The sequence below is a fragment of the Pygoscelis adeliae genome, unplaced genomic scaffold (genome assembly GCF_000699105.1).
Source record: "Pygoscelis adeliae isolate BGI_AS28 unplaced genomic scaffold, ASM69910v1 Scaffold65, whole genome shotgun sequence".
In the NCBI taxonomy this organism is placed as follows: Eukaryota; Metazoa; Chordata; class Aves; order Sphenisciformes; family Spheniscidae; genus Pygoscelis; species Pygoscelis adeliae.
Window position 1 is genome coordinate 1,480,174 of NW_008824864.1, and position 25,380 is coordinate 1,505,553.

The following is a 25,380-nucleotide window of genomic DNA, read 5'->3' on the forward strand; positions in this document are numbered from 1 at the left end:
GCAAATGGGAGTAAGGCTTTGTGATCTTCTGCAAAGCAATTAAAATGCCTTGGGTTTTACGGTGAATGAAATCAAAAGGTTTTCAGAAAATAATCCTGAAATCCTGAGATTTCAATAAGGAAGAAAACTCTTTTGATCTGGGTCATCATATAACTTAGCAGAGAGATAATTCCATGTTACAGACATACAGAGGACAGTTCCAGATTCTGAAGAACAAATCACCATTTATGATAGTCCCTTCTGCCTCTCCATATGGGTAAGGTTGATTGCAGCACTTGTACTCTGCCCTCAGTGAAAATACAGGGGCCCAATGGAAGAACCTGTTATTCACTCTGACACTCATTCCCTCCAAAGAGGCACAAGGCAAGGGGAAAAAAAAATGCAGCTGCTGAAACTGGAGATAGACATGATCGATCTATCTTTCTGCCGCAGGAGGACTGTTCATCACAGTGTGTAGCCTGTGCAAAAGTAGACACTGGAAAATAAAACAAGGGCCTGATGAAGACAGAGATATCCTGGGAAGGAAAACAAAAAAATTATTGGTAGAAAAAGGATGATCTAACAGAGGAGATGAGCTGACTGTAAGAGATTACCAAGGAAAACAGGTAGCAGAACAAAAAGAATAGGATACAGTAGGAAGCCAGACGAGAAGGCTGGAGGGCAGAGAGCAAGCGTATGTTTATCTATACATCTGTCACATCTCCTAACAGCATGTATAGACATAGTAGATTACATGTGAGACACAGACATGCCAGAACTACTACTTGTGCAACACATGCATGTTTGGAGTCACTTTTGGTCTGGATTTATATGTGTCCAGCAGACCAATGCAGAGCCTTCTGAAAAGCTGATTGATCGGTACTCAAAGTGTATCCGTGTGCCTTTGTATGTGGGGCAGATGAGGTAGAATAGAGTACCGTTAAGGATCTAGTCCAAACCAGTAGAGTGGTCCATGCAGAAATAGAAGGCTAACTCTGATGTAATTAACTTAAGTGTTCGGTAAAGCACTGTGCTTCTCCTGGTGCAATCAGGTCCAGTGAGAAGGGCCGAGCCCTACAGATATACACGTGATTTACTTGAGAATGCAGACAAGCAAAGGAAAACCAGATGTGCTTATTTCAGGATGACAAGATAGTATTGTGACTGAAATGAGGTATTTCTCTGGGAAGGAGAGGATGAAAGTATGTTTGTTTTTAAACAGTTATTCAGTTTTAAAAATTGAGGCCACCATAGGTTGTTGACAGAAGGATGGGGGAGCAGAAACGAGGGAGAAAAATGGGATGAAATTGTTACATTCTTGCACGAAGAGTTGTAGTGAGGGAATTGAGAAATAATTTGACAGGAATTTTCAGTTTGGACTGGATCAGCCTCTGCTTTCATGAGTCAAAAATAATAAATACTGTATTTCTAACATCATAAAATCCCCATTAAAAAAGTCCAGTAGCAGTAAGTTTTTGGAAGACAGGAAAAAAATCACACTAGGTTTACACTGAGAAAGCTTTAAGCCTTCAACATATCAGATATTTTGGGGATGATTTACTACCTTTTTCTCAAAATAAACTGTAAACTCAATGAGATGTAGACAGAAAACAGGCCTCCCTATTGAACTTTGACACAAGAGTAATGAAACCATCCATAACTCACATTTGATTTGTTTGGGAATTTTTTTTTTCTCTCTCTACTTAAATTACTTCCAAAAAAAAAGTTCTTACTAGGAAAAGGGAGGAAAAGGGCTCATTTTAAAAATATTTCATAATCTTTTAAGCATCACTCATCTTGGTTTCTAGTTAGCATCTTCAAGGCCTTCCTTAGGGTTGTGATCCAAAAGCTACTGACACCAGAGTTGAAAGATTCTGACTAACTTCAGTGGAGTCAAGGCTTGTGTCTAAGCCAGATTCTTCATCTTATACAACATTTCACAGACCACTGCCACCAAGGATGACTCAGTTAAGAGAAACAAGAGCAAACCTCACAAGAGGCAGGAGCAGGACATTCTTAGTGGATTCTCAGTGCCTGAAGATCCCCTTGACACTGGAGACAGACCAAGAGAGATTTCTTGCTGTATTTTGAGCAGAGGACACAGTGCACTAAGCATCCTGTGGCAGAGAGCCACTGAGTAGCATGTCAGCATCTCTCCCATACTCTAGCTCCTGCATCATACTGACATACAGGCACCTTAGAAATGTGTGGACTTCATCTATAAACCCATAAAATAGTCATAGATCAAGTAATACATTTTAACATCTTTTATGAGCTATTGCTTTTCTCCACGCCATCTCTCCTCCACTTTATACTAATTTGTATTCAATACTGCTACCCTGAAAGCTTCTCTAAAACTTCCCAAGAGATCTATCATACCTTGCCTGTTTTCCCAGGTTTCTAAAATTAATTTAGATCAATTATTTAATATATTCAATCACTTTCTTTAAGCCATTTACTGCAGATATAGCCAATTATTCAACATAAAATACAGCCAGATCATTTCATCGCAACCAAAAATGTGATTTATCATCACATTCAATTAGAACCCACTGAAGGCAGTGGCAAAAGTCCCATTCTGTTGAATAAGGATCAAGTCTTTAATTTACTGTGTCATAGGAATAATGCATGGTAATGGAGAAGGCTGAGATACATACGGGATTCCAATTTCAAACAGATTGTTTTGAATCAGTTGTTTTCCAAGCATAATGATGCTCAGCTGAATACAGAGTTCCATCAAACAGCCTCCTGGAGCACACTGTAATTAAACAAAACCATAGAGTGTGAAGGGAGTAAGAGAATTAATTTAAAAGTACCCACTTGGGAGAGCTACCGATGTCTATATGTGCCCATCGCCCCTGCCACCAATTTGTGCAGGAGCGCGGAGCTTGTTGATCATTGCAATTCTATGCTTAACAAGGTATTTCATCTCTACTCATAAAACTGCATTATGGAAAATATGCAGAGCTCTGAAATAACTTAGTGTGCCCTGGGGCTACTATATTTCTTTTTAAAATATTTACTATATAATCAATGTAATAAACATAATGCAGTATCACCAATACTCTTCCAACCTGATGTCTCCCAAGGGGTAAGAAAGTCTTCAATATTGCAAAGACTTATGCATAACCTTTACTGTAAAACCTTGAGTACCTCTATCGATTTTCAAGGGAATACCCGCAGCAGTTAAAAGGAATTTTGAAAAAAAATAAAAAATGTTTACAGGTTTAGCACAAAATGGCTATAGCTTTTTAGGCTATTAAAATTGCTAGGCTCAGTTGTAAAGCATAGAAATGGTGAAGCTTCACCTAAGAAAGACCATGAAATACTCAAAACTGCAGAAAGAAAGAACATACAGGTGCCTCAGATGGAAAATTTGGGGCTTGTCTATTTATGTTGAAGATTTAACATCTTGTTTTAATATGTTTTCTACTTTTCCCTTATTGTCTAGACTCCCCTGAAATATACTGTATACATACCTCTTTCTGTTAAGGATTTTTTTGTTTGAAGTTCAGATGTACTTACCTCTTGAATTCGATAACCCTCAAACACATATACATAATGACCAGGATGACCAACAAATCTGAAAGCAATAACAATACATGAAATAATATAAAAATAGGAAAAAAGTTAATTTTAACAGCATAACTGTTCATTCATATTAGCTAAAATATTTCAGAACTAGCTACTTCAACATGAATTTTAAGACTCTACACCTATTCAACTTTGATTATTTAAAGTTATTTCAAAGTAGTAAGTATCTACAAATGTTTTTCTGCTACATCTTGATGAAATAATTTTAATGAAATATTTTTCTGTGCTAAAAAGTAATAATAATCTCCCTCTCTTGATTAGAGATCACAAACAAAACTGGGAACATATATCCTAACTCACATTCTCCTGCATCTCAGTAATGCCCTGAATGGAGTTATTTTTACAGTCAAGGCTCTTCTGACTATATGGGGAGAAACAGTGAGATTGACTTTATTATAACCATACAACACAAAAAAAAAAAGGTTAAAAAAGAAAGAAATCAGTGATATTTTTCATTAATGTCTTACAATATTTACAACTGCTGGTAAAATGTATCATTAATTCTTAAATCAATGATGTTGAATAGGATCAGTGACGAGTACAGATTAACAAACTTTACAGCCTCCAAAAGGAACAGAAAAATGGTATGAAACAGAATCCAAAATGTTTTAAACATTTTTGCCAAAGTTTGAGCAAGTAATCATTTTAAGCTTCCCATTCAAAAGCATGTGTTATACTGTGGATAACTGGGTCCCAAAAGACAATGATCCTGAACCCATAGGAAGTCACACTTATTTAGCAGGACAGCTGAATTAGCTTTTTGGTCAATCAGTTCATTTGCCAAAACATGCAACTTCCAGTTGACTATAACTATTTCTCAATTTAACTTGATACGGGCGAATAGTGCAAAACATTGAGAAAGTAAAAGAGCAAGTAGTTCCATAATTTTAAATGAAACAAGAAAATATTTCTTTGCTAAATGATGCTACAAGAAAAATTTGCTAAAATGTGGAAAATGAAGACTTGTAAGCACTACCATTCACTCATAAATGCAACACCCTTTTTAACTAAAAGGAATTATTTTCTGAGGTGTGGATTATTCTTATTTTAGAAAGAAAACTAAAATGGTTGCTTTTCAGAACAATGATCTTCTTAGAAGAGAGACAGGACAGTACTCAACATCATGCCCTGACATTCAAAAGCAAGCTTTAGACAACCCTCCCTGTTTATGATATTTTTTCATAGCTGGTGAAAGTGGCCAGTCCCGAACTTAGTTAGGTAGCCCTTTGTGCCCATCTTTAAACACAGATCCACTAATATAGACATACATACACATAAATATCTATACACATAAATATCTATAAGTAAAGGACATTTATCCTACCTTCCTTTAAAAAAGGCAACATAAAAAATTGGTGCATAAGAATTCACAAACTTCAGGAGGAATGCCTTCAAAATCAGTCTCTCCTCAAAGGTTTTCTCTGTTTTTGGTACCTCTTTGGAGCGAGGGGGAAACAAACCAGAGAAATCAATTAGTAAATACGTAAACATCCCTGATATCCCCAAATACAAAACCAAACTGCAAACATTGAGCTTATACTGTTTTTTCTTTTGTACTTTTAATTGTACCAATGCACACTAGCTCTGTGACTGACTCCCGATTTCCAGAGATTCTTTCCAAATTTCCAGATGGAAATTGAAGATTCTTTCATAGAAGCATTAATAATGACAACATAATGAACTTGATTCTCTGATAGACCTCTGACAGCTTATCCCAAGTTGCTCTTGTCTGTCTATCCAATACGCTGGTGGCAAAAAGTCCAACAGATCTTGACACCTGGCCTGGACCTGACAATACCTCACTTTTCCAGTCTCTTTCATTGCCTTGCTGAGAGGCCTAGGCAGACCGCATCACCTTCCTCTGCTTCAGGCCACATCTGTGAAGTCTTAGCACAGAACTCCTCTGTCATTTACTCTGACATCTATTATATTATTAAATATAGACTATCGTTAAATATATTTTATTAACGTAATATATTAATAATAATAATAAATATAAATAATTATTATATATTTACATGGTTCTCCTACTACCTATCTGGAGTTTGAAGAAAAAAATAATTGGATCTTGATATTCAATTGCATAAAGCTAAAGCAGTATAAGCAGCTTTAATGTATACAAGCATATGTATATTAACATACATCAGTATATCAGTTACACAACTGAAATAACAAAACATTAATATTCTCAATTCATGAATGATGAAAGCAAAGTAAAAGACTTTCATCTGGAAAAAACGCCTTAAAATCCTTCTTAACTTTGTGTGCACAAGCCTTTTTTTCTATAATGAGATTATTAATGTGCTTAATGCTAAACACAACACTAAGTACCTTTCTGAATAAGGCATTAAGTGAATTGTTAATTGCCATGCAAAATAAATGCACATTTTTGCTAATGTTTCTCCACTCACTATATATATTCTACATTTCTAGACATCTTTAGATAACTTGTAAAAATGTGTCTTAAACATTTTCAGTATTCATTACTCTGTTCCCAGATTTATTTCCAATTTCCATGGAAATTTTCTAGCAACAGAACACATAGGTATAAGACAGAGGCTTATCAAATTGACAGTAGGATCCTCTGTTGAAGATTCTATATGGGTTAAACTCTTGTATTGCCATGCTCATCCTGAGCTGCTAGCAAATGTGAGAGCAGATAATTTTATTGTGGTATGTTCTTGACTGAATTTCTGTAGCACAATGTAAGTGTGAAATAATAAGGTAGATCCAGAGCTCCGGCTTTAAGGACTTCATTAAAAATACTGCTGTACTTGTACAGTTTTGTTTTGGGGCACAATTTGGGTGTTTTGGTTGCTTTGGGGTTTTTTCTTAAAAAAGAAGCATGGTGTTTATTTGAGCACTAAAGGAATAGCAAAACTGTAATGACTCCCCACTGCCCAGATTTATTTGTAATACTTTCAGCCATATTTTCATAAAAGGTCAACACACAATCTGATGAGCCCTAAGCCATCATTCACCTATATGTATAGAAAAGCTTAATTAAACCTTCAAAGGATTTGAACAATTTGTAGATGACCCCATATGCTGGATAGATCCTCAGGACAACAGCTCAGGGCAACAGGAATATCGAATAACAGCGGTGCAGCTTTTAATTTGAGGGAGAAAAATCCTAGCCTTTGCCTTACGGAGAATTCCCACAAAGATGAGCTCAGCCTCTGGATGAAAATTTGCACACCATATATGGTTCCAGAGACTCGCTCAGCACTTCACTCCCTCCCCACACTTGGGTATACTATACCATACCAATAGAGGCATGCATAGAATTCGTCCTCTAGCTAGTGGATTCTGCAACACAAGAAATGCATCCAGCCCGAATAGATGCATTAGTGAGAGAGAAAACTTTCCCCGAAAAAATTATATACTCATAATATATGGTTCATTGTGCAGCTTGTTACACCAAAATTGGGCAGCTGAAACTTTCCAGGTAGAGAATGAGCTATCTGTGGCATGGGCCTTAGCTCACTGAAGGAATTGCTGCCTTCATGAGGCACAAACACAAGTAGTTTTGATTTTGTCCCCATTTAACTGGTTCTTCCTTGACCTGAGTGAAGTTACAAGTGAGCAAATGAACTGTAAGTCACATCTGACACCACCTGATGTGGTGAAGATGACCTATTCAACCTGAGAATACCAGGATATAATCTGCACTTTTGCTGCTCTGATCTGAGATAAGGGGGGATCAGTGCCCCCCTTTGCTGGGTCCACAAGAGGTGCGTGGAGTCCTAGTGCATCCTGTACAAGCTCTCTGTATTGATTACAACAAAACTACTACTTTTTTACCCCCAAGCACTGATTCAGCAGGTATTGAGGCAGATCCATTACTTTGATCCTATGATGAATGCAACTGCTATCAGTGGTACTATTCTTGTGCTTACAGATGTAATTTTTCACTTGAACAAAGATTCAGGTGCACTTGGGGTTGGAATAGAAACTTATGCTGTCAAGAGCTGTTCCTCCAGCCCAAGTCTGTTCCTCAGCTTGTCAATTAACTGCAGTGTGAAAAGACAAGTACGATTTCCTCTGCTCAGCAAAATGAAAGTTCACAAGGTTAGGAGCATTTATCAGCATGAATGAATTGTAATTTTTTTTAACATTTTGATTACATTTGACATCTGAGCCTAGCACTGGAGAAAGTTGCCTGAATGAACTTTCTAACTCATGTAATTTGTAGCAATAGAGATTACTCAGACTGGACCCTTCTTAAACAAAAATCTGATGGTTAATTAGGAATGCTGCCTAAATAAAGATAGCAGGATTAGAATTAAATGCAAAGTGATAGGGGGACAATAATCAGCAAGTAAGAAATTCTTGTTTCTTTCACAATTCAGAGTGGTGCACATTTCGAAGGGAGAGATTTTCCTTCTGTGCTTCCCCCAGAGAGGCAATGGCAGTGGCTTGCACTTCCCAACTTTTGCCTAGAAACTGCCAGAGAGGAGAAGACTCACCTTCATCTCTTCCTACTTTTTCCACATAGCAGTGTCATATCTTAACAGTTGTGCCCTTCTTACCTGGGCAGGTGCAGTGGACAGAATTGATCAGGTCACACACAGTTAGCAGCTTGTCAGTTATATGGAAGCTGAAAATCTGGGTATAATTTTGGCCTGGACAGTAAGTCTGAGCTTCCTTATGCCACTAGAACAGAGGGCATTTGTGTAACCCTGCTACATTCTGCCCAAAGCCTGATGCAAAACAGAAATAAACAAACAAATTAACCCCATATGGTGGCATTTTGTGAAACTGAATTGCTTTGTCTTCATTTCTTTCAAATACTTTACAAATTCAATCTAAACTATCAGGCTATCCTTACTGGTAAAACCACAGGACCATATTTCAAAAATTCAGGATTGGACCTCTATTATGACAGCTACAAAACTTTAGTTTATGGTGTTCTTCAAAAAATAGGACTAAAAGAGATGTTTTCACTTGTGACTTTGAAAGCATCTTGAGAAAGTGAGAATAAGAAACACAGGTCTTAAGAGTTCCTAAGCTTTTAATCTGAAGTCTGCTAGTTCCAGCCAGCTTCACATCACTGTATGTTCTAAAGGGAGGGAATCTGCCATTTCAAATGACTGAGTCAGGCTTCAATTGTCAAAAAGTTTCTAATTTGGATGCCTAAGTTTAGATGCCCAAAACTGACAGGTATAGCACTTGCTACAGTTAAAGGCATCTGTGGTTGCTGATTGATTTTCAGTGTTTGAATAATTGACTTCGTGTTCCTAAACTTCGAAGCATCTAGAATTAGAGGTGATGTATAAAAATATGGGAAACAATACTTAATGACAGCTGTAAGAATCTCATGTTAGGGCCCTATTAGTAAACATCTTTGGCCTAATGTATATAACAAAACAAAACTCTAGCCTAAACCCCTGTAGCAGTCAAAGGAATGACCTGCCTTTAAAAGACTTAAATACATTGCCAGACTTGTAACAATATGACATTAAAAAAAAAAAAAAAATCCAACCCCTAACTGAAATCGGTATTATTATTAAAAAGTCCAGCCCAGACATGCCCCTATAATGGCAAAAAAATCCTTTGAGTGGTAAGGACCTGGTAAAAATCACATCAGCAAAATAACATGGTAAGCGTTTGCCAGTGTAGCTTTGCTAGAGCCAGCAACATCTTTGAAACAACCCAATGACTTTCAGTAAACCAAGCTCCTAGAGGTAAAGTTATGTATCAGAATACATACCAGGTCAAAAATTCTCAACCAGCTCTAGATAAGTGGATCTTGGCACAGAGCCAGTGCAATGCAGAAATACCAGCTGAGATCCTGTAAATAGCACAGCTGCGTTAACATGGCATTATGGCCAGGCTAATTAGTCCTATTAGTGGCACACTGCATGTTGCGGCTCAGACCGCTAGTTCACAGAGGCATGTCTGAGCATCTTACCCCATAGGCCTGAATATTTTCACTGGCACTCTTCAGTGGGAAATATTCCTATTAGAACCTCCTTGCATACTCTCGTGTCAATACATGTAATGTACTAATGAGGAATGTAGTGAGATAGTTTTACCAATTTCTGTTAGCCATTTGGCAACAGCTCCATAAATTTCATCAAGTATTAGTATCACAACGAGGTTAATGATGACAGCAGTTGCGGTCACAGTCACTCGAACATTTGACCTGGTTGTCTCATTTGTGCTGAATGACAAAGCTGCTGCTGTTGTGATTCGGTATACAATCACACCAAACACTGCTGAAAACGTCAGCATGATCTGCAAAAAAATGTACAGACAGATTAGTTCAAGTTTGATACCAGCATTTAAACAGAAGCTTTGACTGATGTCGGGTTTGTTCCACGAATTGGCATTGTGTGGTTATTTCTTAGAGCAACAATAATACGGGGATAATCAAATTAAAATGTGAGAATTCAAAACTCTCTAACAGGGACATAACAGGAAAATTGATGCCGAACTCTGAACTGGCACAACAGTTCCTGAAGATGTGCATGTTCTCTCTGATTAAAGCTCCTCACATTATTCATGCAGTACTGGTGAAACTCAGGTAATTTGGGTTCAAATGCAGGTATTAAGCAAGGTCTTTTATCTGGCAATAGGTTCAGATGGCTTGGACTGAAGGGCCTATATGTATGTGCAGTCAAGTAAATAGGCTTTACTGGCTGAAACAGTTTCACTTCCGCACAGCAGAAGTGGCACCTTACTCTCCGGTTGTGTTTGCTCAACTCTTGCCACAACTTAAAAAAAAAAAAGTTTCCCTTGTTATTATTCTTTTAAGAGTGACCTAAACAGGGTTACTAGGGCTTCACTTTACATTTCTGTCCCAGAAATCAGTTGGTATCCTGGCATCCTTCATGGGCTGGCTTTGACCCACGAGATGAGGAAAGTCAGCCCTGCTACTTAAGGTCAAGTTCCCACAAGAAGAATTTGAATTTCACAGGGTTGTGGTATTCTGGTTTAAAAAAAAAAAACACCCCACAATGAAAAAAAATCAATAAAATAACAATAAAAACCCAACAAATTTTCATAGCCATGGCAAGAAAGGGGGAGAGGGTACATTTTTCTCTTTCATATTTGCCTTTGGCAAGAATTCCAACGTACATTCATTATTTTAAGTAAAACATCGTGAGATCCTCAGATGAAAGAGACTACCTAAATGTGAAAGATTAGACTATTGCAATTATTTCAATGGGCCTAGGGGCCCAGATTCACAACACAAGTTTAAGGAAATTTAACAGTTCATTTTAATGACCCAGCAATAGTTTATTGAATTGCTGTATAAAAAGTTGTCTTATGGAAAAGTACTATTGCAAAAGAACCAGAACAAGAATCAGAGCTATATTAAAGGTTGAAGATGAAAACTGGGCACATTTAGTTTTAATGGAGAACTAGTGAACTTACTAAAAAAAAAACCAATTTGGAGAAACTCCTGGAGATACCAGATGAAATTCACAAATACGTTTTGTGCAAAAATAGTAATAAAATGTTAGATCTAGTAAAACATCTAATTTTGACTTTTTAAAGAAATGTTCTATTGATTTTAAATGAAATGTGAATTATGAGTTTTTGCTTCATGCTAGTATTTTTCATTCAAATATTGGTCTAAAGAAAAAAGTCTAAACATAAAACACTTTGAATGAAAACATTTCAAATGGCATAAAATATTATTTCCTTTCATTTTGTAGTTTTCATTGTGTTGAGAAAACAGTTCTAATTTTTCTGCCTATTTTTATCTTTTTCTTTTGACTTGTTTACCAAACATGCAGACAAAAATCTGATTCATGTTGAACTATCTGCTCAGCCCTTGCTGTGACAGAAGTGGTGCAGGAACACAAAGATCAGAACTTTTACTTAACTTGCCCATTGCAGAAGCAATCACTACAGTAGAGAGTAATACCCCCAACAGAGAAAACAAAAAAGCACCACCTGGCAGTAATCTAATACACCTTCCACCTCTACAGTCACCTTAAGCTCTTTTCTTTTTCTTAGTTTGGGCCACAGATCCCTTCCTTTTAATCACCTTCCAAATACTTTTTCTGTTTCTTTCCCCTGTGGTTTTCTTTGAAATTTTTACGTTGAAATTTTATGAAGGTGGACAAGGAAAGTGGACAACAGCAAAGTAAACTTGTATGTATCATTCTGGAGATGACAAGCTCTCTAGGCCTCCACAGACACCTATCTCCATCACAAGCTTCCACTTAGAAATGATATCTTAACAGTACAGGAAGAAGAGTCATCAAGGACAGTCATCACTACATAGAGGAAGAGGAAATTTCAGGTCATGGAAGTTGAATAGCAAACTCCTAAACCTGACCAAAGGATTTAAGGAATACATAGCAATGAGGAATATTACCGGAGGATGAGATACTATCAGAGGCTTGCACTGTTGCGGCCTTTTCAATTCATGCAGGGCCATAGCAAGATACACAAAGTTACCCAAAAAATGTATTTTATTTGTTTAAAGAACAAAGATACTGGTTTTGCAAAAGCACCAGGGCTTCAGAAACTCCTCAACTGCCCAACTGTTTTTAAACATCTGTTTAGACACAGATGGAAAAACACTCCTTTAGGAGTCTTCATTATCTGTGCATCCAGCAAGAGAAAATTGAGGAGGGCTTATAGGACTGCACAGTAACTGAGAGCATAGTTCTCACTCCCCAGACAGTCACTGAGAGGGAGTGGTTCCTGTATCTTCACAGCGTTTCTCCCATTCCTTACAATACCTCTTTTGCCGAAATTCCAGTTCAGATGGTCACCTTTCATTCAGGTGCTTACTTTGAGTTTTGTTGTCATTGTCAACTTTTCATCTGGTCAGTTCCATCCCCTACCATGGCAGACAGTTCTTCACTGAATATCTAAACTAGTCTGTCAAGGACTGAATTGCTTAGAAACAGATGTGAAAATTGGCTGCAGAAAAGGTCACCTACTGAGCCTCGTATGAATGAAGACAAACAGGAAAGCATACTAGATCTGAGAAGGAAGCTATAAAACCCCATGGGCTAGAATGATACCTTCATCCAAGTGGGATAACAATTTAATGTCCAAATAATTCTTTGGCTCCCCAGTGGGGCTATTCTAAAGTCAAGTATTATGCCATGTGAGTAAGAATAGGGCAATAGGGTCCAAAAGAAGGAACAGGCTGAACTCTCGTGCCATGACAGTAATCGGTTTTCTTCCTTCCTCTGACTGAGCCAAATGCAATGAACCCAAAGAAAGGCTCCAGTGATGGCATTGCTCCATGCCATCCTGCTCTCTTCAAGCAGCTACCAATGTTTTCATCACATACTCTTTGCCGCAACATGTACCTTCTAAATGTGGAGTTTCTAAACTATGACATACGTTATTACTAATCACACACAAGCCAAGCTTGTATATGCCCCCTAGACCTCCTGCTACCACTGGTCTTACTGAGCAAAAATAAGACTTGAGAACTTCTGTTCTAAAATCCCTGTAAAAAATATTGCTTAAATCAAGGTTGGATCTTCTGCCTCCTCTGCAGTCAAGTGAGGCTTTGTGTAAAACAAAAGAGCTGTGACCAGATTTTAAAGCATCCGTAAATGTGCAAAATAATCCTTGGAATTATTTGGTGGTGTAAAACACCAAGACCGATTGGGCAAGAGAACCAAACCCAACATTTTTTTCAACCCACACTTTTAAAGAAACAAACAGCATACCTAGCTTAATAAAGACAGAACAAAAGCCAGGAAGAAAAAAGTACAACATAGTTCTTGAGAGAGGATTCACAAAAGTGAAGTACACAAAAGAAGTACGCAAATGAAAAATAAAGATAAAAGGTTTTACACTAAGAAATCCGTTAGCAGCTTCAAGAATCATCAGGGAAAGTATGGCATGTAAAGCTGAGGGAAGGAGGGACAGAACACAGCAGCAGCATTCTATAGCAATGTAGACATCTTCATGGAAAATACCTATGGGTTTGTGCCGCCAGACCCTTTGGGCCTAGAAAAGGTAGTATTAAGAATTCAACAATCACTTCTGCAGCACTAGAAATTGCAGCACATGCATGTGCATATCTGTATCTGAGTCTTCAATGTCTGTGTGCTGTATATGTGCACACGCACAGGTAAATTCAAGATTTCATCACCTATTATGTATGTGGTGCTTACAGCTAAAAAGATTAGTCTGTGTGAATAATAATAACGGAAGTAGATGAGACCAATTTAGTTTCCTCAGTGCAATTCTATTGCACAAGCTGACAGCAAACTTTAGTCTGGTGTTTCCAATTCCTGTTTAACTAATCTAGCAGAAACAAAAAGAAACATTACATACAGTAAAGAGTAGATTGTAATCTCCACATGGGAAAGCAGAGCTGGCTCTCCCTCATCAAGAGCTGACTTGAATTTCATGCATGGTTTGTAAGTTGTCTCCTGTAGCTGCTTACATCTTACTAATGCCCAAAATATTCTAAAAAAATCATTGTGGCCACTTCTCCAAATGGTGAAAGCCAGCATAGTTCCACTAGTCACTAACAGAAGTTGAATAATTGGAGCTCTACGTTTTACCTTTATAAACCTCTGAGATGTTACAGTAAGCAGGGAGTGTAAAACATAGGCTATGTCTCAGGAAAGCACTTTAAGCTTATGCTTAGGGGAGATTTAAACGTGGTTAAAGTCAAGAGCACGCGTAAGCACCTTGTCTGCAAAAGGATGACTTGTAAAAGCTAAATCAGGGCTATATGCTTAGTCATAGTCAGTATACTCTGCTTTAAGCAAAGTGCCAACTGATGCCAGTTAGAGGTTCTGTCTAAAAAGCAAATGCTTGGTATGGCCTCAGGACAATAAACTCACCCAAAATGTTCTAAGTACATAGACATAAATCTGAATGACACACCTAATATGTACAGAAAATATACTTAATATACAATATGTATATCTTCATAAATATACACACAAATATTTATAAAAATGCAGACATTAATTTGACTTCAGTGTGAATATAAAATGTTTTTGACTGTCAGAAAAATAAATTAAATCTTCACAGGACATCTGTTGCAGCATATGCTAATTCCAGTATATTAGAAATACACTTAGGTATTTTAAAATAATGTAGTCCCTAAGTAAATTTCCCATGCCAGATGCTCCTGTGGTGTAAACCAGCGTATTTCATTGCCATTTTATACTGGCTCTACATGTGAATACATGCTTTCATTCAGTAATTTCTGTAACCAGAGGGATAATGGGATCCTTGACAATGTAATTTAAGGTTTCTTAGCCAGGCTTTCCTATTGCTGTTTACAAAGTCTAGCCGCTTGATGGTGTGTTTATGATCTGTTGGAAATTTCGCTAGGACAGTGGTGTCCACACTTCACAGTTGGCTGACCTGCATACCTTATTCTTGTTCTCAAGTGAGGATTGTATACCATGGTCTTCCTCGACTACAGTATAGTCCATCCCTGAATGTGTGTTGGACACATACTTCTCAGCAACAGATTTATTTCACCTGTATGTCATCTATTCAGTAGGCTCAACACTTCTGAACGTCATTCTGACAGAGCATACTGTGCACACAAGCAAACACACAGTGAGCTTCCCTTCATCAAATAACGGAGGATGGAGCAGAAGCCCTGTGGGAGAGACAGCATCTAGTAACAAGCCGCTGTCATTACAGCAAGTCATCCAGCCAACAGCCCTCTCATAAACAGCCTTTGAGAGCAAAGCTGGAGGTAGGCATTGAGCTCTATAAGTCTTCCTAGTAGGACATATGTTTCTCACAAACTGTAGGTTATAACCCTACCTTCCTTCATATTTTTAGCATCTTTGAGAACACTAATTCAGGATTCCACTCAAGATGCTCATTGCAAAGTTCCTTACACCTAATAAATATGCAGAAATGCAGATTATATTACCATAAATAAAATCAATCCAAAGTTTGCTGCATATCCAGGCATACGGTCACTCCATGTCAACTTCTCCTTTTCATCCTGTGACAAAACACAAAGATAAAATAGCAGACATTACGGAACTGTACAATAGCAAATATTAGCGTTAGTAAGATCTGTTATTGAAAAATGTTCTCAATTCCCCTACTCCTGTTGTAATTTTGAAGATGATTATAAGATTTTGAACACTGATATTTTAAAGCAGACTTTAATTTGAGAGAAAAGTGGGTAAGAGGGTAAATAGGACATACAGAAAATGTCTGCAAAAATCAGAAAATACCATATGTAACTATGATTTTAATATTTGAAAAAATGTATTCAGCTCTTACTAAATTTCATAATATGAGGAGAAAGCCCTGAGATTCACCTTAATTTACATTTAGGCAAAGCAGGATTCAACCATTTATTTTGAATTGCTTCTTGTAAAACTTCAGAAGAATAGTGCTTGAGACGAAAATCATGAAAAGAATGCTTACTACCATCGAACCAAGATTTTTTCTCTAATGGTTACCTTATCCAAATGTGGCCCCTAAGATAGTTCTTGCAAAGACACTCCAATCTTTCTCCTGGTACTTGGTCTATAGAAGAGAGAAACTACAAAGGCAAGCCCCTTCTGTGATCTCTGCTGCCAACCTTGTTTTCTTCATGTGCAAACAGCATGTCTCTCTTCACTGCATAATTTAAAGCAACTGTGATCAGTGAAATCTAGTATGCTTTTACTCTCCACACACAAACCTAACTCCATCTCTAGCAACGTGTACATCTGAAGAAGATATTTGAAAGTGGATATATATAAGAAATATGATTCCCTCCTCTCGAAATATGTTTCTTAAAATAATAATAAGGTCATTACTTTGTTTAAGTTAAACTAAAACAATATAATCAAATTAACTAAGGACACAGAGCCAGCTGCTGTTTGCATTTCTGTGAACCACCATTGCTATGCCATGGACTAGTACTTCACTTACACTGGAGTTAAGCCAGACTTATTCTGAATTTAAATGAACTTAAATCAGATTAGAATTCAGGTCAAAGGTTTCAAATAAACCATCTCTAAGGCACAATTGTCCTCAGATAAAAATAAAAATCTGGGAGTATTATGCCTTCATAAAAGGCTTTCCCAAAGTAGCACTAGGAATACAGTATATACTCCAAGGGCAGAAATGCAGCCATGAATTTTCTCATGGAGTTTACTGGGATGTGGAATTAGACTGACGACATGATCCTGTCTACACATCCATTGCCATTGTGGTGGTGCCTCAAACACTGTGGGAAGTAGCATCCCCTCTTCTCAGCTCAGCTGTTCAAACACACAAGTTAAGCATGTCTCCTTTGGGAGAATGCTGGCAGGACTGGGCCATAGCAAACCCAAGCAGAAGCACAAAAAATTTGGCCCAATGTATGCAGTACATAAATACTCCATACAGTACATAAATGGAGCCCATCATTTAGCTGGAAGGCTACTTTAAAAAGCATTTATGTGAAAGCACAGATGCATTTCATTTCATTTTGGCTTTTACCACTCAACAATTATACAGGACATAAAGAAGGTCTAAGTGATTATACTCCAAGAAGGCCTGAAGGACGCCATGTCTAACAATTTCACTAGGGGAAAAACACTAAAGAAGCAAAACAACAGAATGAGTTAATGCTAGCCAAAGCAGTTAAAGGAAACAAGAAAATCTTTTATAACCATAATGAGGTGAAAAGAGAAAATTGTGATTTATACAAAAGGGCCAGGAAGAGGCAAAAATGACCAAGAAAACTACTTCAAAAATCTCTCTAGCAGTAAGAATTTTGGAAAATAAGAAATCATAATATCAATATCAAACTTTCACATATCATGAATCATGCTCGCCAAATCCTGAGTGGCAAAGTGACTAAGGTTTTTCATGTTTTGGGGTTTTTTGTTCAATATTTCTGGTGATGTAAGACATTTACTGTATTTTGAAACATCAGCTAGGATTCTAGACATGATCTACTGGCTTTCCAAGTCAAGCAAAAAATCACATGCTGGAAGACTCCTGATAACACCTCAGCAACTTACAGAACTGAGAAATCAGGGAATACCTTAAGAAACAGTTGTCCATTATGAAAAAGAAATGGTTATTTGCCCTGTGTGCCCTATCCCCCCCCCCCTTTTTTTTTTTTTTTTAGTAAAATAGTTCTGGATAGTTACAGGAAAGAAGAAGAAAAATTAGGAAAAGTGAGCAATGATTGACATGTACTTTTAGAGGTGAATATCAGAAGCTAAGGTGTGCCTAAGCCTACATTTTTAGGCATTAAGAGACATTATGATTAATCCATTTAAGGGACCCAACTTCAGGAGAGTTTAAGGACTGCAGTTATTAGAGTGTTTATCCTCTTTAATCTCAGCATGTGCATTAAGAACACAGAGACATCTAGCATCACCAGTCATTTTGGAAGCCCTAGGTTTAGCACCTGAATACTTGTTTTACATTAATTATTGCTTTTCAAAAGCACTTTGTGCCTGATGAGTTCAATAAAATAAGTTCCTGGAATAAAGATTTAGAAGCATAACTAATTCTTAAAATTTCAATTTATTACTGGGAATAGCTAAATGAAATATGGACTGCCTCCAAAAAATATTACCTCACTGAACAGGACAAAAATAGTCCTTTCTCTTGTGGTGGGTTGACCTTGGCTGGCTGCCAGATGCCCACCCAGCCGCTCACTCACTCTCCCTCCTCAACAGGATGGGGGGGAAATTAAGATGAAAAAGCTTGTGAGTTGAGGTAAAGCCAGGAAGATAACTTAGCAATTGCTATCATCATGGGCAAACCAGACTTGACTTGGGGAAAATTAGTTTAATTTATCACTATTAAAAATTTGGATGGTGAGAAATAAAAACAAAACTAAAAACTCCTTCCATTTCACCTCCCTCCCAACTTCTTCCCAGGTCCAAGTTCAGTCCTTCATTCCTGACTCCTCTACTTCCCTCCTCAAGTGGTGCAGGAGGATGGGGAATGGTGGGTTATGGGGTCAGTCCATAACAGCTCCTCTCTGCTTCTCCTTCCCCCTCACACTGTTCCCCTGCTCCAGCATGGGTCCTTCCATGGGCTGCAGTCCTTCAGGATAAACCTGCTCCAGTGTGGGCTCTCCGGGGGCTGCAGTTCCTTCAGGAAATACCCACCCACTCCAGCATGGGGTCCTCCACAGGCTGCAGTGTGAGTATCTGCTCCATGGTGGCCCTCTCCACGGGCTGCAGGAAATACCTGCTCCACCGTGGTCTCTCCAGCAGCTGCAGGAGAATCTCTGCTTGGGCACCTTGAGCACCTCCTCCCCCCTCCTGCTCTCACCTTGGTGCTCAAAAGGCTGTTTCTCACAACTTTCCCCCCCCTCTGCTCGCTGCCAGGCAGCATTTTACCCTTTCTTATACATGCTTTCCCAGAGGTGCCATCAACTTGCTGAGGGGCTCAGCTGTGCCCTGCAGTGGGTCTGCTGGAGCAGCCCCGGCCTCTCCTCACAGAAGCCACTCTTGCAGCCACCGCCGCCAGTGCCTGGGCACCAGCACCCAGTACATCTATGGTGTTGGTGCAACAGCATAAGGAAAATCACATTTGCTTTTGAACACTAAACAAGGCAATGCAAGCTGAACAGAGCTCAGCGGAGTGACAGACACTTCGACAGTGCTTTCCCAGTCTCTTCTTGCAATGAATGACACAAAGGGGGAAATTAAGAAGAGAGAGGAGAGGATGTGCATGGGAAAAGACAAGTGGATAAAGGAAGGAAGAGAAGATCAGCATGCCATCTAGTCAGCTTTCTCTTTCACGCATGTTCTTCCTTTAACCTTAGGTGACTTTGCCATGAGTTTGCCATTCTCTGTAGCTCTTAGCTAAAGGGAGATCTGAACAACATGCCTGAGTTGCTATGCCATTATGAGAAGACAGAAAAAGCTGGACGAAAATATTCCTGAGTTACTTAGCATACATGGCACAAACCAAATTCTGAAATTTAAATCAATATAGTAGGCAGCTGAAAGCTACTTTCTGTTACGACTCTTGCTAAGAAAACCAAATCTGTAAATTCGCTTGGTATTTTCTATCACACCTGATTCTACTCTCTGGCAATAGTGCCATCTAGCCGCTAAAAGACTGTACTGTGAGGTATCAAGAACACCTTGTCTGTGATCAAAATATTACACTTGCACACTGCAGCAAGTGTGGTTTATTCTAAGTGAGTGGAATTCATTCATAGATTTCTCATAGGATATGGCACATACCCCATTCTAATCAATAACATGCATTACAGAACGTTGCCTAGATTTTAGACAGGGGCAGGAAAGCTTTCCTGAAGGTTGATGAAAACTCAGCCAAGCACGCAGGGAATCTATGTGGAGCAGTCCAAGAGGTGTATGCATTTATTGACGTAACAAGATGAAACTGATGATCTGAAGAACAATCTCAATGACAGATATGTTACACTGTGGAATATTCCCCAAGAGAAACTGTATTACAGGGAAATGCAGACAGAAAACCTCACGATAGAGATTATATTTTTGTGGTGAACAAGACAAACTAAAAGATATATTTAAAAATCCTTCCTTCCCTTTCTTTAAATACAGTGCTGTATTTGCAATTGTATTGCAGGAAAAGATAGTTGTTCTGGGTGTAGTGATGTCTTCCTGTTTTAATGTTTAATGTGGTGTTAAATGTGTTCCATGCAGGAATACAATTATTTCCTATTAGAAAATAAAAAATAAAATAAAATTTAAAAAAAAAACAGAAAAGAAAAAAGAAATAAAATTAAGCACCATCTAGGTTTTGCTGGATGGTTCATTACCTTATGAGTTACCTAACATGGCAAAGATCCAACATGTGCAGCTCTGCATCCTCAGGTGGGCTCCTGAGCTGTGGAAACCTGGAAATATACTGCACTTGGACAGCACCAAGAGGCTTTGTGAAAACAGTTCTATGTTTCTCTGTGAATTAAACCACAGCCAGTTTGCTGAGATCACAAGTATTTCAGTTATTTATTTATATTTTCCCACAAGAGAACACCTCCTCAAAGCAGGTGTTTCTAACCATTAGCCATGCCAGCTCAACCTGCACTTGGGGAGTAAAGCAACATTCTCTCTTCTGCATCCTACTTTGTAACTCCAGTTCTGAAATGCAGGCTCTTCAGTGCAGTTGCACCTGGGCAACCCCAATGACTTCAATGGACTTGCACAGAGCTGCAATAATTGACTGGAACTTATTAAAAGATGCTCAGGGAAGAACAGAATCCAGGACCCCTCTCTCTTGGCTTCCTAAGGCCTTGCACAGCTAGCAACAGCAAAAAGCTGCAAAATTTTATTTCCGATAACAAAATCCGAAGTTTGTCTCTAAATATGCCCAGGAAGCATCAAACAAGTAAATGCCATTTTTATAACTGCACTTTTCTTAGTAGAAACAAAAGCTTTAACTTGTGTAAAAACTGTGCTGTCCAAATGAGCATCTAGAAATAAGAATTGTGGTATCAAATACAGTTCTTCTGTATTTGAGTAACACCCAAAATATTCCATGTGTATTGCAGGCTGAAGACAAGGAATGAAATGAGCTTCTTCTGAAATAAAGGGCCCCTATAATTTTTCTTTGGGCATGAAATAAGATAAAGGCAAGGACAAAAGGATACTTCAGAGCTATTTGGAGGTTAAAAGAAGTTAAGAGCCAGAAAAAGCCTGCAGTACAGGCAGTTTTGGAAGACAATTGATTCCAGGCTGGCGACACAAAAGGAGGCACAATCAAGACACATCAGTATTTCTGGGATCTTGCAGTGGCCCACAGTGGTAATTACAGCTAAGAAACTCTTTGGACAAGTTCATGGGACTGTTCCAGCCTGTCTTAGGGACCACTGGCCCTCAAACTTCTAAGATGAAAGACAAAACTGCTGCCAGCCTGGGCGTCTGCCAATGCCTGTGTCTATCCCAGTCTGAATCCATCCCTAGGAGTTCTACCTTCACACTCCCACAGAAGCTGAAAGAGCTTTTGGTCTAAGACCCATTAAAAGAGAGAGAAACATTTTCTATTCTTCTCACCTAGAAAGCAGTAAGGGCATTTTAACAGTAAAGATGGCTCTGTTTTGTGAGCAATGTTCTGTTTCAGGCTTGCACATGGAAAATTAACTGCCAAGACTCATTTGGAGCCAGCTGAAGGACTGCAAAACCTTTAATTAAAAACTTTTTGCTGTCTTTGAAACATGCAGAATAACACAGACACTCCGATAACTTTCAGTGGAGCTTAATGGACACATTTTAAATCATTTGTGGAAGCAATGCAGAATAGAGAGCTATGAGAAGTGTGTGCAAGGCTCAGTACTAGGATCATGGAAATTAACGGAATTTAAGGTTAAGCAAGGTTATTGTTAACCAGCCAGTCTTGGTCTCCTTTGTAACCACAGAACTTCCTTGAGGTGATTTTTGCCATAAGGCTAATAAATGTGTTTTGGCTAACATTCTTTTTAGAGAAACCTCTAATCACAGCTTGAGCATTTCTGTGATGAACAGTTAGTCACAAGCCTGATTAGGTCATTCCAATTGCTAATTATCCTAGCTCTTGAAAATGTATGGCTTATTTCCAGGCTGAATTTGCCTATCTGCATCTTCCAGTCTTGGCATTTAGCTGCAACTTTGTCAGTTAAGAGCATCTACTGGCAGATTTTTGGTTTTGGCTGTAGGTTCTTACAGACTGTGTTCAGGCCACCTCTTGGCTTTTCTGCTAGCTTAGACCACTCAGTCAGAATGGGAACAATCAGTCAAGCCCACAGCTGTGTTTCTTCCCCTGCAATGTGATTGGAAACAGATCTCCCACGGGCTACAGCCCTGACACAGGCCACTCACTTGGCCTTTCACACAACAAGGCTTATGAAAGCATGTGTGAGTAGCCAAGTCCCTGTTCCTCAAGATACACACATGCACATCCCTTCCACAGGACCAGACATACGATGTGATGGTTACTGTGTTAGGTGAGGGTCATACTTCCAGTCGGGGAGCACAAGGAAGCCTGGCAGAAAAGAAGGCACCAGCCTCTTCTCTGTCATCAGAGGTGCTGGCAGAATGGAGGAAAGGATCTGCTAATCCAAATACTTTCTAGTCCTTATCAGTCTTAACAGTATATTCTGAACTTTCTCAAAGTGTATATATATGCATATGTATGTGTGTACATATATATCACTCGACATACATATATATACACACACACTTAAATGTGTCTCTGTATGTATATCCCATGCATGCAATGAATACCTTGATAAAAACTAGCTCTGATTATTATATTAGAACTGAGATATGAGCTACAGTTCATAGATGAAATCTATTATCAAAGTTCTCCAAGGCATGGTGAATGTGCCCAACCATTTGCCCAACCATGCCAGTACTGCTGGAATAAGGGTAAGCTGCAACATGCCAACTAGATTTCTTACTGATTTTCCCTCTGCAGCAACAGCATGTACCTAGACTGTATCAGGAGATAACTATTACCTGTAGTATATGTAGACAGGTAGGGTCAAAAGATCTCAAAATCACATACACTTATGACAATGTTACTGAAAATTCTACCTTCATTTCAAAGATAAAAAATGAATGCTCCTTGCAGGAGTTTCAGGGAAATATTTCAAGCTGCTTCATTCACTTAGAAATAATGACAAAAGGCTGGAGGTCTGCTATCACTGTAATTTAAATTTGTAAAGCTAGACTTGGTTAATTTAATACACTGTAGTTTATTCAGAAATAAAAATGGTTCCTTTCTCCGCTGTATTTAAAACTTATTTTGCCTTTGATACTCATCTTAATGCATCTAGTGCATTGTAGCATATTGCAATTGTTATTGCATAAATGGCATTAGGTGCTTAGTCTTTAGATCACTGTTTAAAATCAACTTCTTGATATTTACATATGGTTCAAGTGAAAACTGGCAGCATTTCTTTTTTTACAATGACAGTTTAACATATGGCTTTACAAGTATGAATTATTTATGTAAACTTGAAGCCATTCAGAACATTACCAGAAAAACACTATAATTTACACAAACAATAGGGTTACATCTGTAGTCATAAATATTCATTGTTTATCAATGCTCTTTGTGGTTGATTAATAAATCATAATGAGTCTGATCCTGAGAAGGCAAAGGGCCAGATGTACAAATACACTTAGACATCTGGTGGGATTTCCAAAGCAACTGACTGACAGTGGTACACAGGTCTGTCGTAGTAGGGAAGATGGTAGTGGAATGCTACAAATTAAGTTCATGGCATGAAGGGATATCCTGTCACCTGCACAATTTTTTTTTTTTTTTTTTTAGTGTAACTCCTGAACTTTCTCCAAGAAGGTAATGAAATGCCACGCATGACTTTAAAATATGCTTATATAAATATTATATAAATATTATATAAATATTATACTTATCTAAAATATTGTCATGCAAAAGGAAGACAGATTCTGAGCCAGACATGTGCCTTCTTTAATTTGTGTGATTAGATCAATTCAATACGCTTTGATATTGACTAGACACGGACCTATCGGGCACATTAAACAAAGGGAGAACAAGGTGAGTTTCAAAGACTGGCTTTAGAAAAAAATCAGTTATCAGCCATGCTCATTACCTTACGTTGTCCTGCAGTTAACTGGATTTGCAACCATTTTGTACCCTGAAATCCAGAACACCATTACTCTTAATAGTTAACCAGGTTTCACACTTTCTCATGTAAACTGTGAACATCTGATGGAGAAGTTAATGGAATAATAAATGCAGCACATTTTAAAACAATGTATCCAGTGTAATTTTTCAGCAAAAAAATGACTTTTTACTAGTTCCCATAATTCAGTAACATTTTAATATTGGCAATGATTTTAAAAGTTTCTCTCTGTAAATTATTTTAAGACTATCTTTTCTGTGTAAGTACTTTTAAAAGGTGTCAGTTACACAATCAAATACCCAACTACTTGCAGTATCTCTCCCTAGAATATAAAAAGGTCCAAAAATATGTTATCTTTTGTAACTTCAAGTCTATTTGCCTCAGACAGATAACAGTTTACCTGAAATTTATCTGTAAAATCACTCATTTAGTCACCGTTACACACTTCAATATAAGCAACTTGGGCCCAATGGAACTAAACCAGTTGGCAATTTTGCAATTTTCAAAGTTCAAATTACAATTCTTTATGTGGGAGTCTCTTAGCAACATTTAATAGTCTTGTTACTTCTCTAAACTACATGTATTAGTTCCCTTAATGTGAACGGAACACAATTAAAAAAATTAATTGAGCATATGATTTCAGTTCTGAATGAGATGTATTTAGTGCTAGACTCTGAGGAAGGATGTCCTTTCTATGTTTTCTTGAAGGTTGTCTGGTCCAAATCTGGGCCAGTATCCTAGCTTGAAGAATCTAGGCTGAAATTCTCCTGTGAAATCAATCACAAAAGTGCCAGTGACTTCAATGAAGCCGAATTTCACCCCAAGGCTTTGGCACTGCATACTGAAAATCAGAGTCTCCATTGTCTTACACCATGTGAAGTCACTTATCCCCACACAAAGCGGTAGAAAAAGGCATGCAACACATTATCGGTTTCCTTTGTTTGCAATTTCAAATTTAGCTTACACAAACTGTGAATGATCACACCAATGGCAGAGGAGAGTGAAGTGGTGTAAATTTTAGTAACATTTTCAAGTTGGTAATGAAATGTTTGAGAAGCAGGGAAAGAATTAAAAGGGGATGTGGCTACGTTAGATTCTTTCCCTGACTCCAGAACATTAATTACCAGCTGTAAAATGTTAATTATGTTTGTATTCTAACATTTGAATATGCTATAAAAATTGACAATTGATTGCAGAACACAATTTACAAAGGCAAACTTTTGCCAATAATGTATGGATGACATGCAGAGAAGAGTTCTCGGTAAGCAATCAACAAATGGAAAACTGGAAGGATGGGG

The 25,380-nt window shown here is 38.1% G+C and overlaps 1 protein-coding gene across 1 annotated transcript in view; it reads right to left on the bottom strand.

The window, feature by feature from the left end:
• The window catches only part of ANO2 (anoctamin 2, calcium activated chloride channel), a 188,227-nt gene that overhangs the window by 34,095 nt on the left and 128,752 nt on the right, over nt 1-25,380 (bottom strand). The window contains exons 13-17 of the mRNA XM_009324365.1: nt 15,419-15,493; nt 9,612-9,813; nt 4,898-5,009; nt 3,505-3,562; nt 2,637-2,737 (exon numbers count right to left, since the gene is read on the bottom strand). Of these exons, the coding sequence (XP_009322640.1) occupies nt 2,637-2,737; nt 3,505-3,562; nt 4,898-5,009; nt 9,612-9,813; nt 15,419-15,493 (548 nt within the window). The remainder of the gene's footprint in view (nt 1-2,636; nt 2,738-3,504; nt 3,563-4,897; nt 5,010-9,611; nt 9,814-15,418; nt 15,494-25,380) is intronic.